This window comes from Ictidomys tridecemlineatus, chromosome 9, assembly GCF_052094955.1.
Source record: "Ictidomys tridecemlineatus isolate mIctTri1 chromosome 9, mIctTri1.hap1, whole genome shotgun sequence".
Classification (NCBI taxonomy): Eukaryota; Metazoa; Chordata; class Mammalia; order Rodentia; family Sciuridae; genus Ictidomys; species Ictidomys tridecemlineatus.
Window position 1 is genome coordinate 38,823,600 of NC_135485.1, and position 22,922 is coordinate 38,846,521.

The 22,922-nt window shown below is 32.3% G+C and overlaps 1 protein-coding gene across 16 annotated transcripts in view; it reads left to right on the forward strand.

Annotated features, from left to right (window-relative positions):
* Window positions 1-22,922, forward strand: part of Fip1l1 (factor interacting with PAPOLA and CPSF1) — a 70,084-nt gene that overhangs the window by 8,298 nt on the left and 38,864 nt on the right. For 4 of the 16 annotated variants that reach the window (XM_021722805.3, XM_005320002.3, XM_005320003.5 and 1 more), the window contains 6 exons: window positions 3,764-3,828; window positions 4,313-4,420; window positions 4,957-5,087; window positions 5,367-5,435; window positions 9,836-9,945; window positions 16,469-16,576. In XM_021722805.3, the coding sequence (XP_021578480.1) occupies window positions 3,764-3,828; window positions 4,313-4,420; window positions 4,957-5,087; window positions 5,367-5,435; window positions 9,836-9,945; window positions 16,469-16,576 (591 nt within the window). The remainder of the gene's footprint in view (window positions 1-3,763; window positions 3,829-4,312; window positions 4,421-4,956; window positions 5,088-5,366; window positions 5,436-9,835; window positions 9,946-16,468; window positions 16,577-22,922) is intronic. The other 12 variants (XM_021722806.3, XM_040292415.2, XM_040292419.2 and 9 more) reach the window with 3 other exon arrangements.

The following is a 22,922-nucleotide window of genomic DNA, read 5'->3' on the forward strand; positions in this document are numbered from 1 at the left end:
TGTGATCAGTTTTGTTTTTTAGTAGGAATTGCATGCAAATATTAAATGTACATGTATTTTCATAGTACTTTATCAGAACTTTATTTCTCATAGTACTTCTTAGTTTCATGAAATTAATAGTTATGCTTGTATATGTTCATCACTTTTAGACAATCAACCTATTTAGAGTAGAAATTATGTTCTATGGATTTTCCTTTTTCTCACATTGCCTTATATATATAGTAAGTATTCAGTAGATGTTTGTGAATAAATTGACACTGTCTCTAGATTTTTTCCCCCCTGCAACATTTGATGATGAAAATTTTCAAATATTCAAAAACCTGAAGGAAGGAATTGACCTTTGAACATTTACCCATCACCCAGATTGTACAATGTACACTTTGCAATGTTTACATTAAGTCATACATGTTTCTGTCCTTACCTTTATCTATTTGTTAGTTCACTTATTTTAATGCATTTCAAAAGTAAGTTACAGACCTTTATGAAGAGTGCAGTTTGCTTAACTTTAGTATCTGGAAATATAATATTATAAGATGAAACTTAAACCAGTTTAGTATTGTCCCTTAAACACAAATTGCCTTTTAAATTTGCTTCTAAGAATTCAGTGCACAAAGTTTTATTTTCTTACTGGCTTTCTTTCAGTTTTCAAGGGAAATATCTCTAGATACTGAAATAAAGCAAAGTAGAAAGTAAAAAAAGCATTTTTTAAGGTAACATGTTTTTGTTACAAGTTCATTCTACATATAAATAAAGTTTAAAATAAATCTTAAAACTAGAATACTTTATCTTGAAAGGGAAAATAGTTTATTAGCTATGTCTGAATCATCTGTTCATTTATTCAATAAACTTTTTGGACATAATTTGGCATTATGTAAAGTAATATAGAGTGTGCCAACATTAAACCATCAGTGTTTTTACATTTTCTATCTTAGTCATGATACAAAAAAAAAAAAACAAAACTCTTGTTGAAGATTCACCATGAAAAATTTTTTTTTCCTAAAGATAAGGTTACCTATTTAGGTATAGTTACAAGGAAACAACAATTTTTGATTTCTAAATTTATTAACTGGTGATGGAAATACAAATTTAATAGGTTTTTAAAAATTTTCTAGAAGTAGGTAGGAAGACAGATAAGTAAGCAGATATTTTCAGTGCAACATAATGCTGAAATAAGCACATAATAGTGATTTGAAAGCTTTGAGAGGAGAGTTGCTGAAAGCCACAGGTCTTGAAGAGATGATCCTAGAGGTAACAATTGAACTTACTTGAGTGATTCTTGATAAGTTTTAGAAAGAGGGCACTGCTAATAAAATAAACAAAGTAGACTTAGCGGAACTACATGATTGGAAGCTAAGGTTGAGGAAAGGGATGGTTGAAATGTCCTTTGGAAGGAATTAGGATAGTTTTGCCCTGCCCCTGTGAAGCCTGTAAAGGTTTTTAGGCAGGCAGAAAATGTGAAAAGATAAATCTGAGTAGCAGTAGTTGGGATGGATTTGATAAGAATTTGGCTAATGTACTTGTGCAGGTGAGTTGATAAGCCAGCAGCAACAGTATGGAGATGAATAGGAAAGCAAAGTATATTTGAGTGTGATAAAGAGAATTACCATGATTTAGTGGTTGGTTGTGGATAAATTAGAGACCAACAACTCAGTAACTTAAAGGTTTTTAGAGTTGTTAATTAAGTACATATGGAAGGATCACACTTATATGACATTAACTTTGAAGATTCTTGAGAAAATGCAAGCCCAGTGGAGCCAGCAGTTGGTGTAGCCTGAGATTTGTGAAAGTAGGAACATGTGTAGATTTGCTTAAGGGCAATTTTCCCTACAGCTAAGCTCCTTTGCACATAATGATTTAAAGTCTTGGTGGCTTAATAAAGAAAAGTGATGTTTTAAGAGGTAGAACGTAGGAAACAAAGAAGTTCATTTATTGAACACTTATGGGTAAGCCTCTTATAAATGTTTTTCCTGTAGCAAACCTGTTAGAGGACAGTTTAAAGACAATCCTTGATATTTGTGCATTAGTCTTTGACTAGAAATTTTATACATCATACTGTATATAAATGATTATATTTCTAAGCTACCTTTACTGTGCTGAACTTAGATTGTTGAAATGTAAGCATCATGAAAACTGAAACCACATTTATCTGGCTCCTCATTCTCCCTCCTTAACCTAAAATCAATTGGGCTTATTTTTATGCTCAGTAAACATTTATTAAATGAATTGATCAGTCAAAGAAGATTAAACATTGCTAATTGTAAATGATAATATTGCTTGAGAGTAATGGTTTAATTTGGGCTACTTTATGCTTTTTTGCATTTATACCAATGGAGCTACAATTATTTGTATATTTTATTGCATTTGGACTTTTTTAAAAAATAAAAACCAAAAATAAAACTGCTAAGGTAACTTAACACAAGTTCCATAAATTTAGTAAATTGGAGACAAAGATGCAGATAATTATTAGGCAAATCAAAAGAAATGAATCATCACAAGTCGACTTGGTTGAGCCTGTGAGGGAAAGAGCATCAAATAAACGTTGAATATAATGTGAAAAAATGTATCATTTAAGATATTATCTATATAAGAAGTCTTCCTGATATCTTTGTTCAATATGAGTCTTTACAGTCTCTTCTATTCCCTTTTCCTTAACCACCTCAACTATATGTAAGTCTGTTTTAGTTGGTATATTTGATATTTCTGCTTATATACATTTCATGCTTTATATAGAAAAGGAAGAAATTGTAAACTTACCTTACATAAATTTTATACATGGTTTATAGGGTCTGAGAGACTGGGCCAAAGTTATACAACTAGTAGTTGACAGAACTTGTATTTGAATATGGGTTAATCTGACTTTTTATATCACATGTGTGACTACATTTCAAAAGGTGCTGTTCAATAATTTTTTGAAATGTATACATTCATGTAACCTCAACCCAGATCAACATATGGAATGTTAGAAGCATCCCAGAAATTTTCCCCTTTTTCCTTCTTGATCGTTAACCATACCACTACCAGCAGACCCTGATCTGCTTTTACCCCAGTCTTTTTTTTTTTTTTTTTAATACTACCAGGGAATGAATTCAAGTGTGCTTAACCACTGAGCCACATCCCCAGCCCTTTTTATTTTTTGAGACAAGGTCTCACTAGGTTGCCTAACTGCCTTGCTAAGTTGCTGTGGTTGGCTTGAAACCTAAAATCCTCCTGCCTCAGCCTTCTGAGACTCAGGGATTATAGGCATGTGCCAAAATACTGGGGCATACTCATTTTAAAATTCCATATAAATGCACTCATTTTTATGACAAAATATGTGGCATTTGAAAGAGGTTTTTATCAACAGTACAAAATGTGGAAAGCACTAAATTTTTTATTATTTTCATTTATCTTATGACCACTGGCTTTAGGAACAAGATGGAGAAATTTCACTCTATCAGAATTGCTATATGTTAAATAAAACTAGGAGACAAGAGAATTAAACAAAGGCATATAAACTATTCTTTGCTTCCCAGTCAAATTTCTGGTAAAGTTTGTAACAATAGGATATCGACTTAGTGGCAGGGAAATTTTTGAGATGGAAACAAATCAGATATGTATGAAAACTTTTTCTGTATCTTTTCTTAAGCAAGTGACAGATTTATTTAAATTATTATAAAGTGTTTTCTAAAATGTTTTGAGTCTGTCAGCTTATGTTGTTACATAACACATTAAATATTGGTGTGTGTACTTTGTTTCTCAGTATAATTTTTATTTTGTGTTTTAGGAGTTATGGTACAGCACCTGTAAATCTTAATATCAAGACAGGGGGAAGAGTTTATGGAACTACAGGTAAAATTTATATTTGCAGTTGTATCAGTAGGAAAGTAAGTCACATTTGCAGACTTTTTCTGTAAAGGACCAAATGGCAAACGTTTTAGGCTGTCCTGACTATATAGTTGTCATTTATTTTTTCTTTGATTTATTTTACAACTTTTAGCAAAAGTAAAACTTTTCTTTACTCCCAGGCTATTCAAAACAGTGATTTCAAAATGGAAATTTATGTTATGTTACTTCCTATTAGTATAGTAATTCTTTATAAGTAATAAGTCCCTAAGCTTTTCATTCAGTGAATCTTATAGTTACATCATAAAGCTTGAGGTTATCTAATTTTTTTTTTTTTTATGGTGAACATTATTCTAATGTTTGTTTGGAACTTCTGCCATTTTTTTGTGCCAGGAGTATAAAAAGGTGCAAGTGTTTTCTGTTGGTCTATGGTATCTCCCATCTTTTTGCTAATGTAGCTCCTTTACCATTTTATATTTCTGTAAAATAGGAACAAAGGTCAAAGGAGTAGATCTTGATGCACCTGGAAGCATTAATGGAGTTCCACTCTTGGAGGTAGATTTGGATTCCTTTGAAGATAAACCGTGGCGTAAACCTGGTGAGATTATTGTGTATTATGTTGATTTTAAAAAAAAATGTATCGTTTGATGTTATCAGTATTTTTGAGCGTCAACTTAGGTTATTGTTTTTTCAAGGTTATTTTTATTGTGTTAAGCAAATGATGAGTAATAAAGACTTGTATTATTAAATCTGCCTTCGGTCTAGCATAACTATAAATGTTGACATGCATGTTTATTATAATGCCAAATAATTTTGATCAAAATGTTTTGTAGTCTTTTTGTTTTATGGTGGTAATTTTGAGAACTAGTAGAATTAGAAGGGGTGGTAAGACTGCTAGAATGCTAAAATTTATGTTTCAGTACTTCATTATATTTTTTTAAAAAATATTTTTAGTTGTAGATGGCCATAATACCTTTATTTATTTTGATGTGATGCTGAGGATCAAACCCCTTGCCTCACACATGCAAAGCATATGCTCTACCACTGAGCTAGAATCCCAGCCCAGGTCATTGTATTTTTGCTGCTGTAATAGCATTTAAATATTTGCACACTAAAAATATTTTTTGTCTTTAGGTGCTGATCTTTCTGATTATTTTAATTATGGGTTCAATGAAGATACTTGGAAAGCTTACTGTGAAAAACAAAAGAGGATACGAATGGGACTTGAAGTTATACCAGTTACTTCTACTACAAATAAAATTACGGTAATTAGTAAATATTCCAGAATATGCCTACCTTTTTTACTGTCCCACTTTTACTCCCCAAATAAGTCACATTTTCCCTATGAAGGTGGTTAAATGCTACATGGATAGTTTAAAATTTTCATTCTCTTCCCTGTTTCTCTTCCTTTTCAGAGTTTCTTATTAATGATTATTTTTGTTCTTAGTTTCAAGTCACAAACTAGCTACAGCTAGTTTGTCTTTATATGGCCTATCAATTAAATTTGTGTGGTATCTTAATGGGGAATATGTTATCTAACTTAGGCCGAAGACTGTACTATGGAAGTTACACCAGGTGCAGAGATGCAAGATGGCAGATTCGGTCTTTTTAAGGTGAATTTTAGTAAATTATCCTTGGTTGCTCTCATTTTTTGTTCTTGAGTCTGCTCCATACCACTATTGAAGGGTGAAATTTAAAGTAGAAATAGCTATCTTTTTTCCCAAACCTTCAGCTTCCTGGTGACTTACAAATTTGCTGATTGTTGTTTATCTCCACTTTTGCAAGCGTGTGAATTTATAGCCTATCGTTACTAACAAATGCCAAGTTAAACTATTCTTCACTGTATTTTGTGGTTTTATTTTGAGTACAGCACATGTTTATTTATAGGAGATGAAAGTTCATGGTAACAGGGTAAGCTATCATTTTGTTTTGTAGCTCATGCTCTAATTTTTATATGCAGAATTAGAGGCTTATTTTTTCCTAATTTTCTTTAAAAAAAAAAAGGTTAAGAATGGTGCTATGGTGTTTCTATCTGTATGACATTGAAATTGTTGGTGTGATGTCTCTTGTAGATCAAGGTGTTTTCAAGAGTTTTACACATTATCTGAGAGTCTCTAATATCTCAACAAAAGGGATAAAGCCATTGATTTTTAAAATTAATACTTAAAAGGAGTCGGTTTATGTGAGAACTTGAAGGATGATATTGCCACTTTAGATATCAACTCTGTCTTCTGGCTTCTCCATGCCATGGTAGGCTCATACCCAGTTCAAAAGTGAATATTATATTTTCATTGAAATTCGGTTGGGTAGTCTTTTCTTCCTTTCCGTTAATATTTGATTCTTAACATTGGGCGACAGTGTGATAAAGATTTGGAGTGGCTTTTAGACTGGCAAAAATACTTAGGAAACTTATGATCTGCAAATGAACCCTGCCCCTTTTGAGCCTGCAGCGCTGTCTACCAAAATACTGCCTTATGCAACGCGTGTGCTATATCTGCAGATGTAGTTGCTCTGCTGGGCACAGTTCTATATAGAGAATCAAATTTTAAATTTACATCCTACTACGGGTAAGTATTTGGTTCTTGTTCTGTTGCAAATATTTTGAAATATTATCTTTGATAAGATCTACCATATTTTAAAGGGTCATCAGTTTCTTTTTGGAAATGTTGTCTACTTAGGCATTGAATATTTTGTTATACTTGATTATGAAGATGAGATAGAAAAGTTGTCTTAATTACCTTGATTGTTTGCAGTGGTGCTTTTTTCCTTCTAATAGAAATGAGACTTGTTATAAACTCAGCTTCCGGGTACTTTTTCGTTTTCTTTTATGGTAGACTTTTAAAAACAGAAAAAATTCATAGGGGCTGGCTCTTATGGCTCTTACAGATGGAAACCTGCTGTTATATATTTTATTCCCAAGAAACTTGGTATTATGTTTGCATCCCATTGTTTTTGTAGTAATGCAGCGTCCCCTCCCCCCACGAATACTAATGATTATGCTTATGCTTGTGTTAGTTTTTTTTTTTTTTTTCTGAATAGTTTGTTTTCTTCAAGTTGGTTTTTGATGTTATTATTGACTTCTGACTTGGACTTTTCTCAAATGTTTATTGATTGTTGGCCATTCGCTTGTTTAAGAGTGGGCTGCTAAAAGTCAACTGGAAGTTCTTGTAGGATTAAGTTTTTTTCATGTTAGTATTTTAGATTGTCCGTGTCCCCCCCCCCCCCCCCCCCCCCCCCCCCCGATAATATGACTTTTCAGAGAAGGCATTCCAGTATTGTGCCTAGAGGATATGTGCCTGGCTGATTCAGATCTTCTGGGAGCTGGAGTTGTCAGTTTCTGAGCCTTTTGGGTCCTGCCATGTCTGATCAGGATGTCTTTGCTTTCTCTTAGCAACTCAGGATTCAGCTTTCTGTTCTGCTCAGTTACTATTTTCCTCATCTTTTTTCAAAGTCTTAAATGTCATTGCTGTCCCAAATTTTTTGTTCTTGTGGATTTAAACAAATTGTGATTATTTATGGCTTTGCCCTTTTCCTTTATTCTCCCTAACATTATTTGGTAAATGTTTTCCTAGGTTATTAAAATATTTTTTTTTAGTTCTAATTAGTTATACATAATGGTAGGATGCATTTTGATACATCATACATGGAGTATAACTTCTCATTCATCTTATTGTACATGATAAAATTTTTTGATAGTTATAATTTTGCATAATCTACTATTTGAGTATACCACTGTTTTCTAAGTTTTTTTAAAAAAATATTGTTCATATTAAACTTTTATAAAAATGCTGTAATGGACTAAAGAAACATTCAAAAAGTAATTCCCAAACTTTTGGTACTTGGGTAGCATCATTTGGGTGAATATTTAACTTTTCTGGTGTATAGATTTTAAATGAACTACCTCCCCAGCCCTTTGTTTATTTTGAGCCTAGATCTGAGTAAGTTGCTTAGGCTGGTCTTGAGCTTGTGATTTTCTGCCTCATACACTGGAGTCACCCAGCCAAAATTACATTGGTTATAAACTCCATATCTTTTGAAGGAATTTAAGGAAGTGATATTTAAACTAAGCCCCAGAGTCAAACATTTATTAGAGTTCTTATTGAACACCAGATACTGATCTCTAGTTACTTTAGATACAGATTTGTTATACATAGTCCATGTCTTCAGAGATTCTGTAAACTGGCAATAGACAGTAATCATAAACAAAACAAGATACTTTCAGGTAATGATACTAGTAAGAAATTATATGGGAAAACAAAAATGATTGGGAGTGGTTAGGGAAGGCCACTCTTAAGGAGCTAATTGAATAAGACAGGAATCCTCCCATATCTGAAGGAACACATTGCAAGACCTTTTGGGTATTATAAGTTTCCATACATACCCATGATAATGTTTAATGTGTGAATTAGGAAGAGCTAAACAATAAATAGAATGATGATAACAATATATTGTAATAAAAATTATGTGAATGGCGTCTCTCAAAATATATCTTACTATATTGTAGATCTTAGTAACTTCCAACATACTTGTTTTTTCTTTGCTTACTGAATCTAGAACATTTACCTTTTCATTTAATGGGAGCACTTTACAGCTTCTCTTTGCATATCCAAATTGCCAGTATCACTACTCTTGTTCTTGGGGACTATTATTGAGTAAAATAAGGGTTAGGAACATAAGAACTATGATACCACCAAAGTTTCCATAGCATCTTTTGTCTGTATTTTTCATAGCAGTTATATATTGCATATTTTGGGGTCTGTTTTTCCCTGAGGTTTGAGATACATTGTATTTTTCTCTGATGTCTCAGCTTCTGGTATATAGTATGTGTTTTGTGGTTAATAAATGGTGAATGAATTATGTTCTGTTTTCCAGTCACCAAATCCTATCAGTTTTACTTGTCACATGCCTGTCAGTTCTACTTCAGTTTTTCTGTCTCCATTGCCTTAGTGTTGATCCTTATCTCCTTAGGATCAGTACATTTTAAATAGACGTATTGGGTGCTATTTAATGTAATTAATAAGTGATTTAACTGTAATGGCTTAAAGCAAGATTTTTTTTTTCCACATAATGACCTTTGGAATCAAATCAATGGTTCAAATATATTAGAGTCAAATATCTGAGATTCTCTTATCTTTGCCTTTGGGAAAGGACAGCGATGCTGAATTTAGATGGAAAGAGGACCATAGAATTTAGGGCCTGCGATATATTGTGATGTTATTTGAATGGAGGGCAACTTTGATTAAATTTAATAATTTGATGATTATTTTAAGATAGAAATTGAGATAAAAGCAAAAGAGCATAGACACCAGTCTAGAGGAGTATAATTAGACCATATTCAGAGGATCTGATGGAAGCAGAAAGCATGGGCAGACAAATCTTTGACAAATAATAGACTAAATGGATACCTGGTTTGGAAATAAGTATAGAGACTGAAGAAGTATGAAGGAGACAGAAGATTGATGATAAGTTTTTAGATCTACAGAACTGGCAGATGGTGGTACTGACAATGTGATGGGAAAATTGAAGAAATGGTATGGATTAGGGGCAGATTATTTGTATTTGTGTTGCAGCAAATCTAAATAGAAAATGGTCAGAATGGCTAAAATGGCCACTAGTTGTTTTGAATGAGGGTAGTGAACACAGATGGAAAAAATTCTTCAAGGCCTTTCTTGAACTCTGACAAATGGAGTTGTACTGAGTATTTTGGACTCATTTATTGTAGATCAGAAATAATTTGTGAAAGTTCCAAAGAGTTTTAATTTCTTGAGCATCTATGTGACAAAATTAACATTTTAGTAGTTGGAACATTTTGATCCCATAATCCATCTTGATGCCTTTCACTTAAGACTAATAAAGAAGTTAATTTTAATAAATATTCAGCCATAAAAATTTTTATATGTAACTTCATATAACATAAATTTATAAATGTTATAAATTTAATATCTTAAGTATTTTGTGTTTTATATTAAATAAATAAGCTAATTTTCTTGAATGTTTTTGTTTTTGTTTAAAGGTACAGCAGGGCAGAACTGGAAATTCAGAGAAAGAAACAGCACTTCCATCTACAAAAGCCGAGTTTACTTCTCCTCCATCTTTGTTCAAGACTGGACTCCCACCAAGCAGGTTAGTAGAAGAGTTGTAACTCAATTATTGTAAGGCATTGGTGTCTTTTATATTTAATTTGTGCTGTATTAAGTATAAAGTTAGTTTCCCAGTGTTCTACCAACAAAAACTGGAACTTTGTAGTTCAAAATGAATTCTTTGTGAAAATATCTTCTGGATGCTATTGCATCTGGAAGAAGTAAGAGAAAACCTGGGTAAGCAAGAAATGAAGCACAGTATATAGTTATGTGTATATATAAAGATAGTAATCTTAGTAAAGATGATAAAAATGATCTTGCTATTGTCTGTGCATGTTATTTTTAAAGATATTTGGCTTCCTACATCTAAGGGTTTTGCTGATCTTAGTAAAAGAGGTGGTAGAAATTTCATTCTAGACATCTTTCAAATTAAAAGCATTTTTTTTCCCCTTTGATTTTAGTGCCAGTACCTAATTTTGTTCCTTTAGTTCACAAAGTACAAGATATAACTTGCAAACGTGGAAAATGTCCTTTTTACTCAATTGTGACAAATGTTTATCTGTTTCTCCATTACAAGGATAAGGGCAAAAGATAGGCTAAGGCTTGAGAAGTTTGATGATGCTGGCAGTTTAATCTTAGGTTAGATAAACATGTCTGAAATCTGGGCCTGGAACCCAGCAATTTCTAGTTCTCAGCCAAGTTACTTACTATTTGTGTTACTTGTTTAAATTTATTTTGTACAGTTTTCTGTTTTTAATTGTATAATTTTTTTATTGTCAAAAATTATTATACTTAATAATGTACTAATGCAGGAAGAAACCTTATGGGAGTATATAGTTTAACCCTTAGGTACAGATTTTTGATTTTAGCCAAAATTACATATCAGTGGTCCAAAATTTTTATGGATTGTCATTGACACATTCAAATGTGATTATTTAAACTAAATGCAATCTCATAGATTGATAAGAACTTATGATAGCTAAAGGATATTGATTTTTGTAATTCATAGTATTCCTTTAGATCTTCCTCTTTTTTTTTTTTTTAAGGGAATCAATGAATGAAAATTGAGTTGCTGATGTTTTGTAGTATAGTGTTATGAGCTTGGAATATGGAGTTATACTTTAAGGGTTCAAATTCTGTCTCTGAAACTTAATAGTTGTATGTCTCTGGGCAAACTCCCACATCGTTTTAGGCTTGGATTTCCTAATCTATAAAATACTATAATAATACTTCCTTCATTATATAGCTATATATGTTAAATGCATTCATTTATGTAAAGTATTTCAGAACAGAGTGTGGTACATAGAAAATATGCTGTTGATGTTTGCTGTTATAATTAAACTATTTAAAACTAATTAGCAGGTTTTCTGTACATTGCTTTTTGTTGATTGTTTAAATTTAGGTCAGATTATATAAGACCTTATCCCATTATAAGAGCTTTGGCTTTTTCTGTCATTGAAATAAATGGGAAGCCACTGTCAGATTTTCAATGGAACAGTTAGATAATCTTATTTAGGTGTTAATTCTCTGTTGAGCTGCTTTACTATGAACATCTTATAGAGTAATTAAGGGAGGAAATGGTCCAGTTGGGAAGTTAACAGCAGTTATTAAAACGAGAGAGTTGTGATTTGGACTTTCATGATAGTGGGGAGAAATAGTCAAATACTGGCTATATTTCAAAAACTACACTAATAGCCTATTTTGATGGATTATGTATAGATTTTAGAGAAAAATAAATCAAGCATGAATACAAGGTTTTTGCCCTACTCAAGTGGAATAATGGAGTCCTTTTTATGGAAACAGAAAAGATTACTGGAGGAGTGACTTCAGAAGGGGAAGACTAAAAGTTCAGTTTAGGACACAATAAAACTGAGATGCTCTTTCAGCATACAAATAAAAATGTGAGTGGGAAATCGGATATGTGGGTTTGGAGTACAGGGGAGGAGTATTGGCTAGAGATATCAACTTGAGATGAACACTGTTCAGTAGTAAATGAAGCTATGAAATGGAATTTGAGCATAAAAGAAGTATCAATAGAGAGTAAGAGAACAGAACTTTGAGGTATTCCTGTGTGGGTTAGAAAAATAAAGGAACTCGGTGAGAAAGGACAAATAAAGAAGAATGACTATTGAAGAAAACCCAAAGAAAAGGGTGTGTTTTAAAAAGAAATGATCAACTACCAAAAATTAAGAAAAGGAAGATTGAGAATAACTATTAGATTTTTATATGTGAAGGTCATTGGTGATCCTGACTGGGATCACTTTCAGCCATTCAAGGTAAAGTTAAAAGACTAGAATGGACTTAAGAGAAAATGGGAGTAGAGGAGTTAGAAAAAAAATCTTAAATTTTCAAGACTTCTAATCTTTTCAGTGGGGGCCAGTGCCAAGAAATGGAACAGTATTTGAAGGGAAGTGTGGCATCAGGAGGTGTTTCATGGTGAAAGTCATTAGAGCATTTTGTATACTTAGGGGTTGAGTTACTAGAGGAGAAATTGATCAAGCAACAAGTGAGAAGGGGTCAGTTGTTGTAACACAGTCCAGAAGGCATGGACTATAACATGCTGAAGTTATCCTTAAGTAGGAGCATGGACAACAGACAATTTACTCAAAACAGGAGAGAAAGTAGGATACAGGGCCCCATTGCATTTAAGTAGGTGGATAATGGAAATGGGAAAAGTTATTTCTCTCATCTTTTTCAAATATGTGTTGAGGAGTAGCTAGGCTGCTAGGTATTGAACTCGTGGGTACTCTGTCACTGAGCCACATCCCTAACCCTATTTTATATTTTATTGAGACAGGGTCTCACTGAGTTGCTTAGTGCCTCTTTTGCCAAGGCTGGCTTTGAACTCATGATCCTCCTGCCTCAGCCTCCCAAGCCATTGGGATTACAGGCATGCTCCACTGTGCCCAGCGAAGCTAGAGTTTTCTCACAAGAGTGTAGGTTGTACCAGGTAAACATGTACTGAGCAGGTACTCAAGGGGTTGATAATAATGATGGACCATGGATCTAAGTAGAGATGGAGACAGTAAGGAGAGATGGGAGAACACAGATGGGCAAGGAACAAATAAAAAGTAGGTAAAGAAAGAATGGAAAAATTAGCAGGCCCATCATGACTAAAGAAAAAGTGAATAATTTATCTCTGCAACCTGTAGAAACTAAAATTACCTTGCATATCAATGCTGTCACTTTTGTGTATAAAGGACACTATTTACTAGAAAAATTGCTTTCTGGATTTATCTTCAGTTGACCAAAAGGATATTTTCTAGTCAATGTGAAATATTTTTTAAAAAAATTAATGTAATTTTTATTCATATTTGTGGAGATTGGATAAAATCTTTGAAAATAAGATTTTATTGACTTTAGAGAGAAGAGGATACTGTCATTTATTAAAACATAGTAGAGGCTACAAAATAGGCATTTGAGTAATTAGTTGCACTGTTGATGTAATTTCTATATTTCCATTGCTGAAATCTTAGATTGCCTTACAAACTTATAGATGTTGATATGCTTGCATAGAACCTTATTAAAGAAAATTTTTGGTACCTTATCTGAAGAAGTACTGGGTTTCTAGTTTCTTATCCTGCCCAGCAAATTGTTATACTTTAGTGAAAGGTTAATATATAATATATTAGAAATTCTTCTTGATCTTCAAAAGGTTTTGTATTATTTACCTCTTTTGAAGTACATACATACAGAAAAGTGACATTAACAATTTATAGCTTAGTAAGTTTTCACAAACTGAACATACTCATGAAAATCATTACATAGATCAATAAATAGAATGTTACCATTCTCCTGAAAGTCCCTGTTTTACCTTCTTCATTTTTATTTTCTTAATATTTTTTGACAAAAGTTCAAAATTCCAAGGAGTTGGAAGAAAAATACAAAAAACTTCCATATACACAGATTCACCAGAACTAACATGTTGTCATATTTGCTTTAATTTCTCAGAAGCATTTTTCTTCTGAACCTTTTGCATGTTAATTGTGAGCTTTACTTCCCTCTATCCCTAAATATTTCTGCATGTTTTCCTTAAGAGTAAGGACATTCTGTTACATAATCATAGGGTACAGTTATTAAAGTGAGAAAATTTTAATAATAATTTTATCTATATAGGTTATAAATTTTACCAATTATTCCAATAAGCCCTTTATTGCAGTTCTTTCCTTTCCTTCTGGAGTTAGAATTCAGTCTGGGATCATTCATTATATTTAATTCTTTTATCTCTTTATTCTTTTCAAATCTGGAAAAGCTGTTCAGCCTTTTATTATTTATATTGTGGTATTGAATTTTAGAAGAGTACAATTCAGTTGTTTCACAGATGATCCTTCAATCTGGGTTTGTCTCATGTCTCCTCATTATTAGATTTAGGTTTTGCTTTTGGTACAGTAGTAATATGTAAGTGATGTTGTGTCATTTCCACTGCATTTCTTGGGGATACATATCACTTTGACCCATTATTTTACTAGTGATGATAACCTTGTGGGTGGCACCCTTCAGATTTCAGCACTGCACAGTTGCTGTTTCCCCCCTTTGTATTTAATAATTTTGTGGGGAAACTGGGTATAATACCTCATTCCTTTACAAACTTCCCAAGAATTTTAGCATCCATTGATGGTTTTCATTTTAATCAGTTACTACTGTATTGGCTCAAATAGTGATTACAAATGATTATCTAACTATTTCTCTTCATATTTATTAGTTGGCATTCTACTTTTAAAATGAGGTTTCCCATCTACCTCACTTACTATCTCTTCGATTTATTAATTCTTTTTTTATGTGTAAGAGAGCATGTATGTATGGCTTATAAATAAGGCTTTTTTGTATATGTAGTGTATAAAGTGTATGTATGATTCATATGTACTCTAATTCATTTTGATGCTGAAATTGTACCGGTTTAGGTCAGTGGGAGCTCTCTTTAAATAGGCTTCTGTAACTTTTTAACGTGTCACCATCTTTTTTTTTTTTTTAATTCTTTATTATTTATCATTACTAAGACGTTCCAGGCTTACCTTGTACTTTCCCTGCTTTTTCCCAAGAAGCAGTCATTTATTGAAGGCACACTCTACCTCTTAGTGGGAAATGGTAATTAAAAACAAAGACCAGAGTGCTGGCTATGCTTATTGTACTGAAGAACCATTATTTCCAGGCCTTTTCAGTACTCAGGAAAAAATAATTTCAATATGAAATTGTCCGTATGCATGATCTTTTTACAAAATTTTAATCATGAAATTATATTTCTTTTGCATTTAGTTCAACACCAGAGTTCCCAATTCTCTTCTCTTCACCTATTCCGTGTTACATCTCCCTTTCTCACAGAGAGAACTTAGATCTCAACAGCTTTATAAATATTCATTTGATTGATGTTCAAGTACACCTAAAATAGATTCATAACTTCTCTACACTTACATTACAAAAAGCAAGCCCAATAGGTAGAGTTCAAGATTCGGTTGCATTTCTTATTTTTTTTTTTTAGACTGAAGGTCAATAGTCAAAGTATCGTGTTCAAAAATTTGCTTCAGTGGTTATGTTATTTAAAATATAATTTGTTTCATTATATATGTTTTCACTTTTTTAAAATATTTTTTTTTAGTTGTTGATAGACCTTTATGTATTTTTATATGTGGTGCTGGGAATTGAACCCAGTGCCTCACATATGCCAGGCAAGTGTGCTACTGCTGAGCCATAGCCCCAGCCCCTAGGTTTTCACTTTTAGCATTTCTTTTTTTTGCATGGTTACTGATAATTTTATTTTTTGCTTATGTTAAATATTAAAAATAGCTTCAAAGACAAGAATATCCAAAGGTATATAAAGACTTTGTTATTCTTGGTTTATTATTGTGAGATTTCATTCCATTTTGTTTCTGGTTTGTTCTTGTGTTTCTTTTTACATAAGTAAGCATATATATTTTGCTAGTTTCTTTGCATAAGCATTTTATTAGACTCTTAAAGGGCTGGCAAGAGTGTAAATAGCTGAACTTTTTATAGAGTATGTCCCTGGGGGATAAAATTAACTTTGCAGTTTTACTGTGAAAGTCGTTACTTTGAAATGGAATTTTAATAAAATATATGTATTTAGTATATCGGTTCTAAATACATATATTAGTGTATATGAAAATAATTAGTATTATTCTTAACTGATTGCACTAGCAATACCTATATCTGTTATTGAAAAATGTAGGGAAGGAAATACCAAAATTTGAATAAGATTTTGTGAAACTATAGAAATTAATATTATTCATTCATAGTCAAGGAAATTTATTTTTTGATAATTTATTTTAACCTGAAACAAACACTTGGTACTTATTTCTACATTTTGACATCATGCTATGTTGAATATTTCTAAAAATATTCTTGAGTTTATAATATATTGGTAATACTAGTATTTAAATGTCCCTAGTAGTCTTAGTTCCACAGCAGGTATTTTATATGACTTGAAAAGGATAATACTATAGGAACATGTTAAAGAACTTTAGCAAAATCATGTAAAGGAAAAAAAGAAACAGTACAAGGGGGGTCAGAGACAACAATATGTAAGAAAAAACATAGAAAATTTATCTCACCAGAAACAGCACCTCTTCTCAGTCTCAGACAAGTACTGCCTCCAGAAAAGCCAATTCAAGCGTTGGGAAGTGGCAGGATCGATATGGGAGGGCCGAATCACCTGATCTAAGGTAAGGCTATTTTTAAACATTGGATACTCCCTGATGTTTAGATCACCGGTGTTGTTTTGTCTCATTAGTAAGATAAGAAATTTTGATTAGTCTACCATATTTTTACCGCCCATATTATGCTTTTTTAGAGTACAGTTAAGGGTTTTTTAGTTACCTTATTAATGAAGACCTAGCATGTATCTTGCCACTCATCCTTCTGGCTTTTTATAATACATAATAAATTGTATTAAACCACACTAAAGGGTGGTCAGTAAATATTTTACTCTCCTCTTGCTGCAGGTTATCTCTTCTTTTTCATATAATATCCTGTTAAAATATTCCCAGGTGCTTTTTACCACCTATGGAGTAAAATATAACCTTTGAGACAGTATTTAGAGCCTGTAAAATTTGACTCCACTTAAAAATCTTTTCAATTTTCACACCCAACAATAGTGTATAAACCTCTTATTCCATTAAGTGGGTCTACTGTCTGTTCTGGTATGTACTATTTTTCTTATTGTTATGCTTTGATGACTTACCTCCGTAGAATTTTGGTTTGTTTTCTAAATTTTATATTTACAAAGCATACAATCTTAGAAATTATCATTTCTCTGGGCCTGTGAAATAGAAATATAACTTTATTCCTAAGGGATAAAATGAGAAGCAACTGTGTTAGTATGTGAAAATGCGTGACCAATATTAACCAGCCTGAGAGATTATGCTTCAATGCCTGAAATGGGATAAAGACCAAGATAGCTTCCAAATACAACCATAGAAGTTTTAAATAACTGTGGTATTGTAAGGGTATTTGTTTTTGTTACAAATTTTTAGACTTTCTTTCTATACAACTTATTTTTTAAAGTAATTTTTGTATCTTATGATGATGGCTTTGAATTAGAGTTTCATAACACCTTAAAATAAGCAAAGGGAAGAAACAATTTGACTTCTTAGATTTCTTTTTCTATGGAGTCTTAATTATATATTTCCCATGAGTTGTAAGAATTTCTAGTCAATTTACTTTAATAGAATTTCCTGTTAGGAGAGAATAAGCTTAGACATTGTCAAAAGTAGGTATTCCTCTCAGTAAAAAATAATTTGACTCTATAAAGAATATTAAAACTACAGTTTAGTAACTAATACAGATAAAAATGTGTTATCTATGTTTTCAGTGTAGTGTTACCTGTGTTGCTTTAGCAGGTTAAAGAATGAAAATTTATCTTATTTTAACAGTACTTTTTTTCATATGTATTATATACTAGAAATGAAAAATGTCCAGAGCTGTTTTAAGGAAAGGAAACTGTAACAAATGTGGACATGAACTTTTTCACACTTGTCATCTCTATGGAATCCAAAGTGTTAAATACTCACTAATATAATTTCTCTGTTACTAACTTTATTTAGTGCATGGAGAAATACTTGGAATTGTCTTTAAAGTGATCAGTAACGTCAATAGCCCATTAAATTAACAATAAGAATTTTAATTATCAATAGCATAATAATTTTATAATGAGCCATCTTTGTATATAAAGAATAAAATTTTCTTAACAATTGTCTCATGGCTAAGTATTGGATTTGGATCTTAGATGTAGTTTTGTCAGTAACTCCCTGTGTGAATTAAGTAGAGTTTCTAAAGTCTCTATTTCTTCATTACCACTGTGTAAAATATTGGGGCTAGACTATGTAATCTGGAAAGCTTCTTCCTTTGGTCCTGAAATTTTCTTATTTTCTGGTTAGTTCCTGGTTTATGATGAAATAGAAGATCTTGGAATTAGGGAATTTGCCCCAATTCACAGCAAACCCTGGGTTAGAATCCCTTCACTGTAGGCAAGTTATCCTTTGTAGGCAAAGTGTCATAGAAATACATTAAATCCATTATTTTTTAATTTTAAAGTTTATTTTTTTTTGTACTGTTTGAACATCTGAAATTTCTTTTATATCAGTCATTTACTTAGAATTTTAAAAATTTTATTTCATTTTTTATATAATATTTTATTTCTTGAAACAACATGGCTGGTTTATGGGAGAATATTGGTTTTCCTACCTGAAAATGATGCATCTCAGTGCTTACTCTATGTAAACTTCCTCTACACTCCCTTCTCCCCCTTTAAAAAAAAAAAAAAACTTTGGAAACAAAAAAAACCTCTCCATTCTGACTTTGTGATTATCTTGGGAAATATATGTAATAGGAAAGTGAATACTGTATTTTCAGTGCATTTTTTTGTATTTTTGAAAATTCCAAAATCCCTAGGTAAGAGCTCTTTTTAAGCATTGTATAAGTGTGTGCATGTGTATGTAGAGTGTGTACACTGTGTATACACACACTTAATGTTAAAATAGAAAGCTAGATTTCGGCTTTTGTTTTTTCTGTTTTATGTGTGTATGTGTTGTGTTTTTTTGGTGGGGGGATGCCAGGGAATTGAACCCAGGGGTGCTTAACCCCTGAGCCACAGCTCAGCCCCCCCCCTTTTATTTTATTTTATTTTATATTTTTTAGCTGTAGTTGGACACTTGCCTTTATTTAATTTATTTTTATGTGGTGCTGAGGATTGAACCCAGGGCCTCACATGTGCTAAGCAAGTGTTGTACCACAGAGCTCTGTTCCTAGACCCCCTTTTTATTTTTTATTTTGAAACCAGGTCTTCCTAAGTTGCTTGAGGTCTTGCTATATTGCTGAAGATGGCCTTGAACCTGACATCCTCCTGCCTTAGCCTCCAGAGTTACTGGGATTACAGGAGTGCACCACTATCCCCAGCTCAGCTCTTATATTTAATGTAATTGAGAAATGTGGACTTTGAGGCATTGCTTAAATCTGAAGGTTGAAATTCTTTTAATAAGCTACTATATTTGAAGTCTTGGACTTCTTACCTCACACTAATAACTCTTAATTTGCATAACAATGTTTTTCAAACATTTTAAATAGTATTCTTTAAGCTAATTTGGTATCTATAACAATGGCATTTTATTAAGTTTGCTTCATAAATTTGTAACACTTAGAAAACCAATTAGAAGATTGGAACACTTTTTAGTAAACAGAAGATTAAAATTTATATATTACTCATTCATTGACTGTTGGCTATAACCTATCCTAATATCCAGTTTATTTCTTGTTTCCATTTTATAGTATCAAATTCTTTTAGATAATGAATTTCAAATTCTGGGTTTTTTTTTAAATGCTTATGTTCCTGTATCAGAATACTTTTTACCTGATTGAGATTCGTCAATGAGGATTGGTAAAATTGCTTTTCAGTGTTGAATCACTGATATATTAAAACCTGCTTATACCTTGTATAATAAACAAGCACAAAACTTGTAATAAAACTGGATGTTTAATGCACATTATGTCTAAAAAAAATCACTTCTTCATCTGTTCTTAAATACCTATTTTATGTGTCAATGAGACAGACCTTAGTGTATTTGAGCACTCTGCGTGCTTCTATGATTTATAGCTTATGAGATTTTATGTGATTGGATGTATGAAGGCCTTTGTTATTTTATAAAAAGTTTCCTGGAGAGCTGTGATTTTCCTTGTCAGTGATAAATTTAAAGGCGTGAATTTAAGCATAAATATTGCAGGTAAAACTTTATTGCAAGCTCTGAACAAAAATGAATAAACTTGATTGCATTATTGAACACTTTTATGCCCTCCAGTGAGTCATTTTGAACATATTTCATCTTTAAGCATTCAAGGCCTTTTGTTTTGTTGTAAATAAAGCTTAAAAAGTAACTTAATATTTCACTAATTCAGGTCCCAGAAAATTAGCGTGAATTATTGGTTTTTGGAAGAAAGAGAAGGGCATACTGAGTTGGGAAAGGCATACTGTAGAGGGGTATATGGAACCTGAAACATGGTACTGCAATTTTAGTATGCAAAAGAGCCTTTTGGCTCATCATAAAAATGAAGTTGAATTTATGCCTCATTTGCAATGTTTTTCTTTATGGCTGAGTAATACTCTATTGTGTATATATACCATGCTCGTTCCTCTGTCAAAGGTAACATAGGTTGGTTCCATTACTTGGCTATTGTGAATTGTGCTGTTATAAACATGGACGTGATTGCATCCCTGTAGTATGCTGATTTTAGATCTTTTGGATATATGCTGAGGAGTGGGTACTGTGGATAGAACCTGGGACCTACTATCACTGAGCTACATTCCCATCCCTTTTTAGTTTTTATTTTGAGACAGGGTCCACTTAGTTCCCTGTCTGGTAAGGAATTTTTGATCCTGCTGCCTCAGCCTCCTAGGTTGCTAAGATTATAGGCATATGATACCACACCTGTAGATCACAGGTTTTATCCACATCTTTTAAAATTGGTGCTAAGAGGAAATAAATCACACCTCCTTGAAGATGTTTTAAATTCTGTGATTTGTATTTTGGATGTAGTTATTTTTCTAGTTCGGATTTTTGTTTAATAAATCCATCTGAACACTTAGAAAATATTAAATTTTCTTTACAAAGTATGTAATGAGTTTCACCTTATGTTAATTAATAGGCCTTGATAGTATGGCTCTATTGAGCAGTAAAGCATTAAATATAAATTTTCAACAACTAAATTTTTTTCAAGAGGAAAATCAAATGTCTGTTGGTCTCTTCTTTGAACATGTTCTTTATGTTGTAGTCTGTAGTCTTCACTTTGACTGTTTGTTGGAATTACTTGGGAGATCTTATAAAAGTATTGATACTAAGACCTTAAAAAAATATTGATACTTGTTTTAAATAGTATGATGTGCACTCTGGGCATCATGGTTCTTTCTTTTTTTTTTTTCTTCTTCTCCATATTTTATTGGTGCATTATAGTTGTACATAATGATGAGCTTTGCTGTTACATATTTGTACATACACACAATATAACAATATAATTTGGCCGGTATCACCCCCAGCACTCCCCTTGCATCAATACTTCCTACCCTTTAATTCCTTTCATCCTCAAATCTCCCTTTGTTTTCCATGAGATCTAATCCCAGTTTTCTTTTCCTTTTCTTCCCCAGCTTATGTATATCGGAGAAACATAAGTCCCTTGACCTCTGGGTTTGACTTACTTCGCTTAGCATAGTCGTCTCTAGTTCCATCCATTTTCCTACAGATGACATAATTTCATTTTTCTTATGGCTAATAAAATACGCACCATATTTTCTTTATTCATTCATCAGTTGATACACACCTAGTCTGGTTCCACAGTGTTGCTATTGTGAATTGTGTTGCTATAAACATGGGTATGCATGTATCACTATAGTACGATGACTTTAATTCTTTAGGATAAATACTGAGGAGTGGTATAGTTGGGACTTAATTATGGTGGCCCCATGCCTAGTCTCTTGAAAAACCTCCATACTGATTTCCATAGTGGTAGTACTAATTTACAATGCCACCAACAGTGTAAAAAGTGTTCCTTTTTCTCCACATCCTTTCAGCATTTATTATTTCTATTCTTGATGACTACCATTCTTATTGGTGTGAGATGAAATCTCAGGGTAGTATTAATTTGCATTTTCCTAATTGCTAATGATGTTGAACTTTTTTCCATATATTTGTTGGCCATTTGTATTTCTTCATTTGAGAAGTGTCTTTTTAATTCATTTTGGGCATAAGGATTCTTAAAAGCTCCCCAGATGAATGATTCTGATGTACAGGCAAATTAAGAATCATTTTAATATGAAGACTTAATTCTGGCTGGGCATAAAAATTAAGATCAAATGCTGGCTGGGCATTTCGGATTTTGAAGTAAAATGATAGATTTAGCTATAATGAACTGACATTTGCATGGCATTTTATAGCCTCATTGAGTTCTTTATGGGCTTTTCATTTAATTTATATTCTCTGCCTCTTTGGAAAGTCTTTTGGTTGGTAACCATTATCAGGTGAATTATGCTGCTGTAAGCAGGATGCTAAATAATATATTTGCCCAAAAGAAATCCTATACATAAAAATATTTTCCCCAATTCAGGCTTTTCCCTCCATTTAAAATGTCCTTGCTTTTCAATGTCTAAATCCATCCTATTTGTCTTTCAAGGTTCATTTCTTTCCTACAGTAGCTTAAAAAGATGTTACACTGATTTCTGTGCAGAACTGTACAGCCATATCTTTAATACATGGTCTGATTTAGACATCATGCCAATTGCATCTGTCTTGGGAATATGAAAATACCACATTCTAGTTTTTCCCCTAGAGAATAGACCTCTGTACTGTCTGCCACTCATCTTATTAGAAGCTCTATTATGAGAAAAATAGATTTCCATAAGAATATGCGATTCATCCTTTTCTTTTAAAATATCGATTCTCAACTTTTCCTTAAAGTAATAACCTTTTTGAAATTTTGCTGCAAACTATGGTCTCTTGTTTGAAATTTACATATATACACATGCATTTA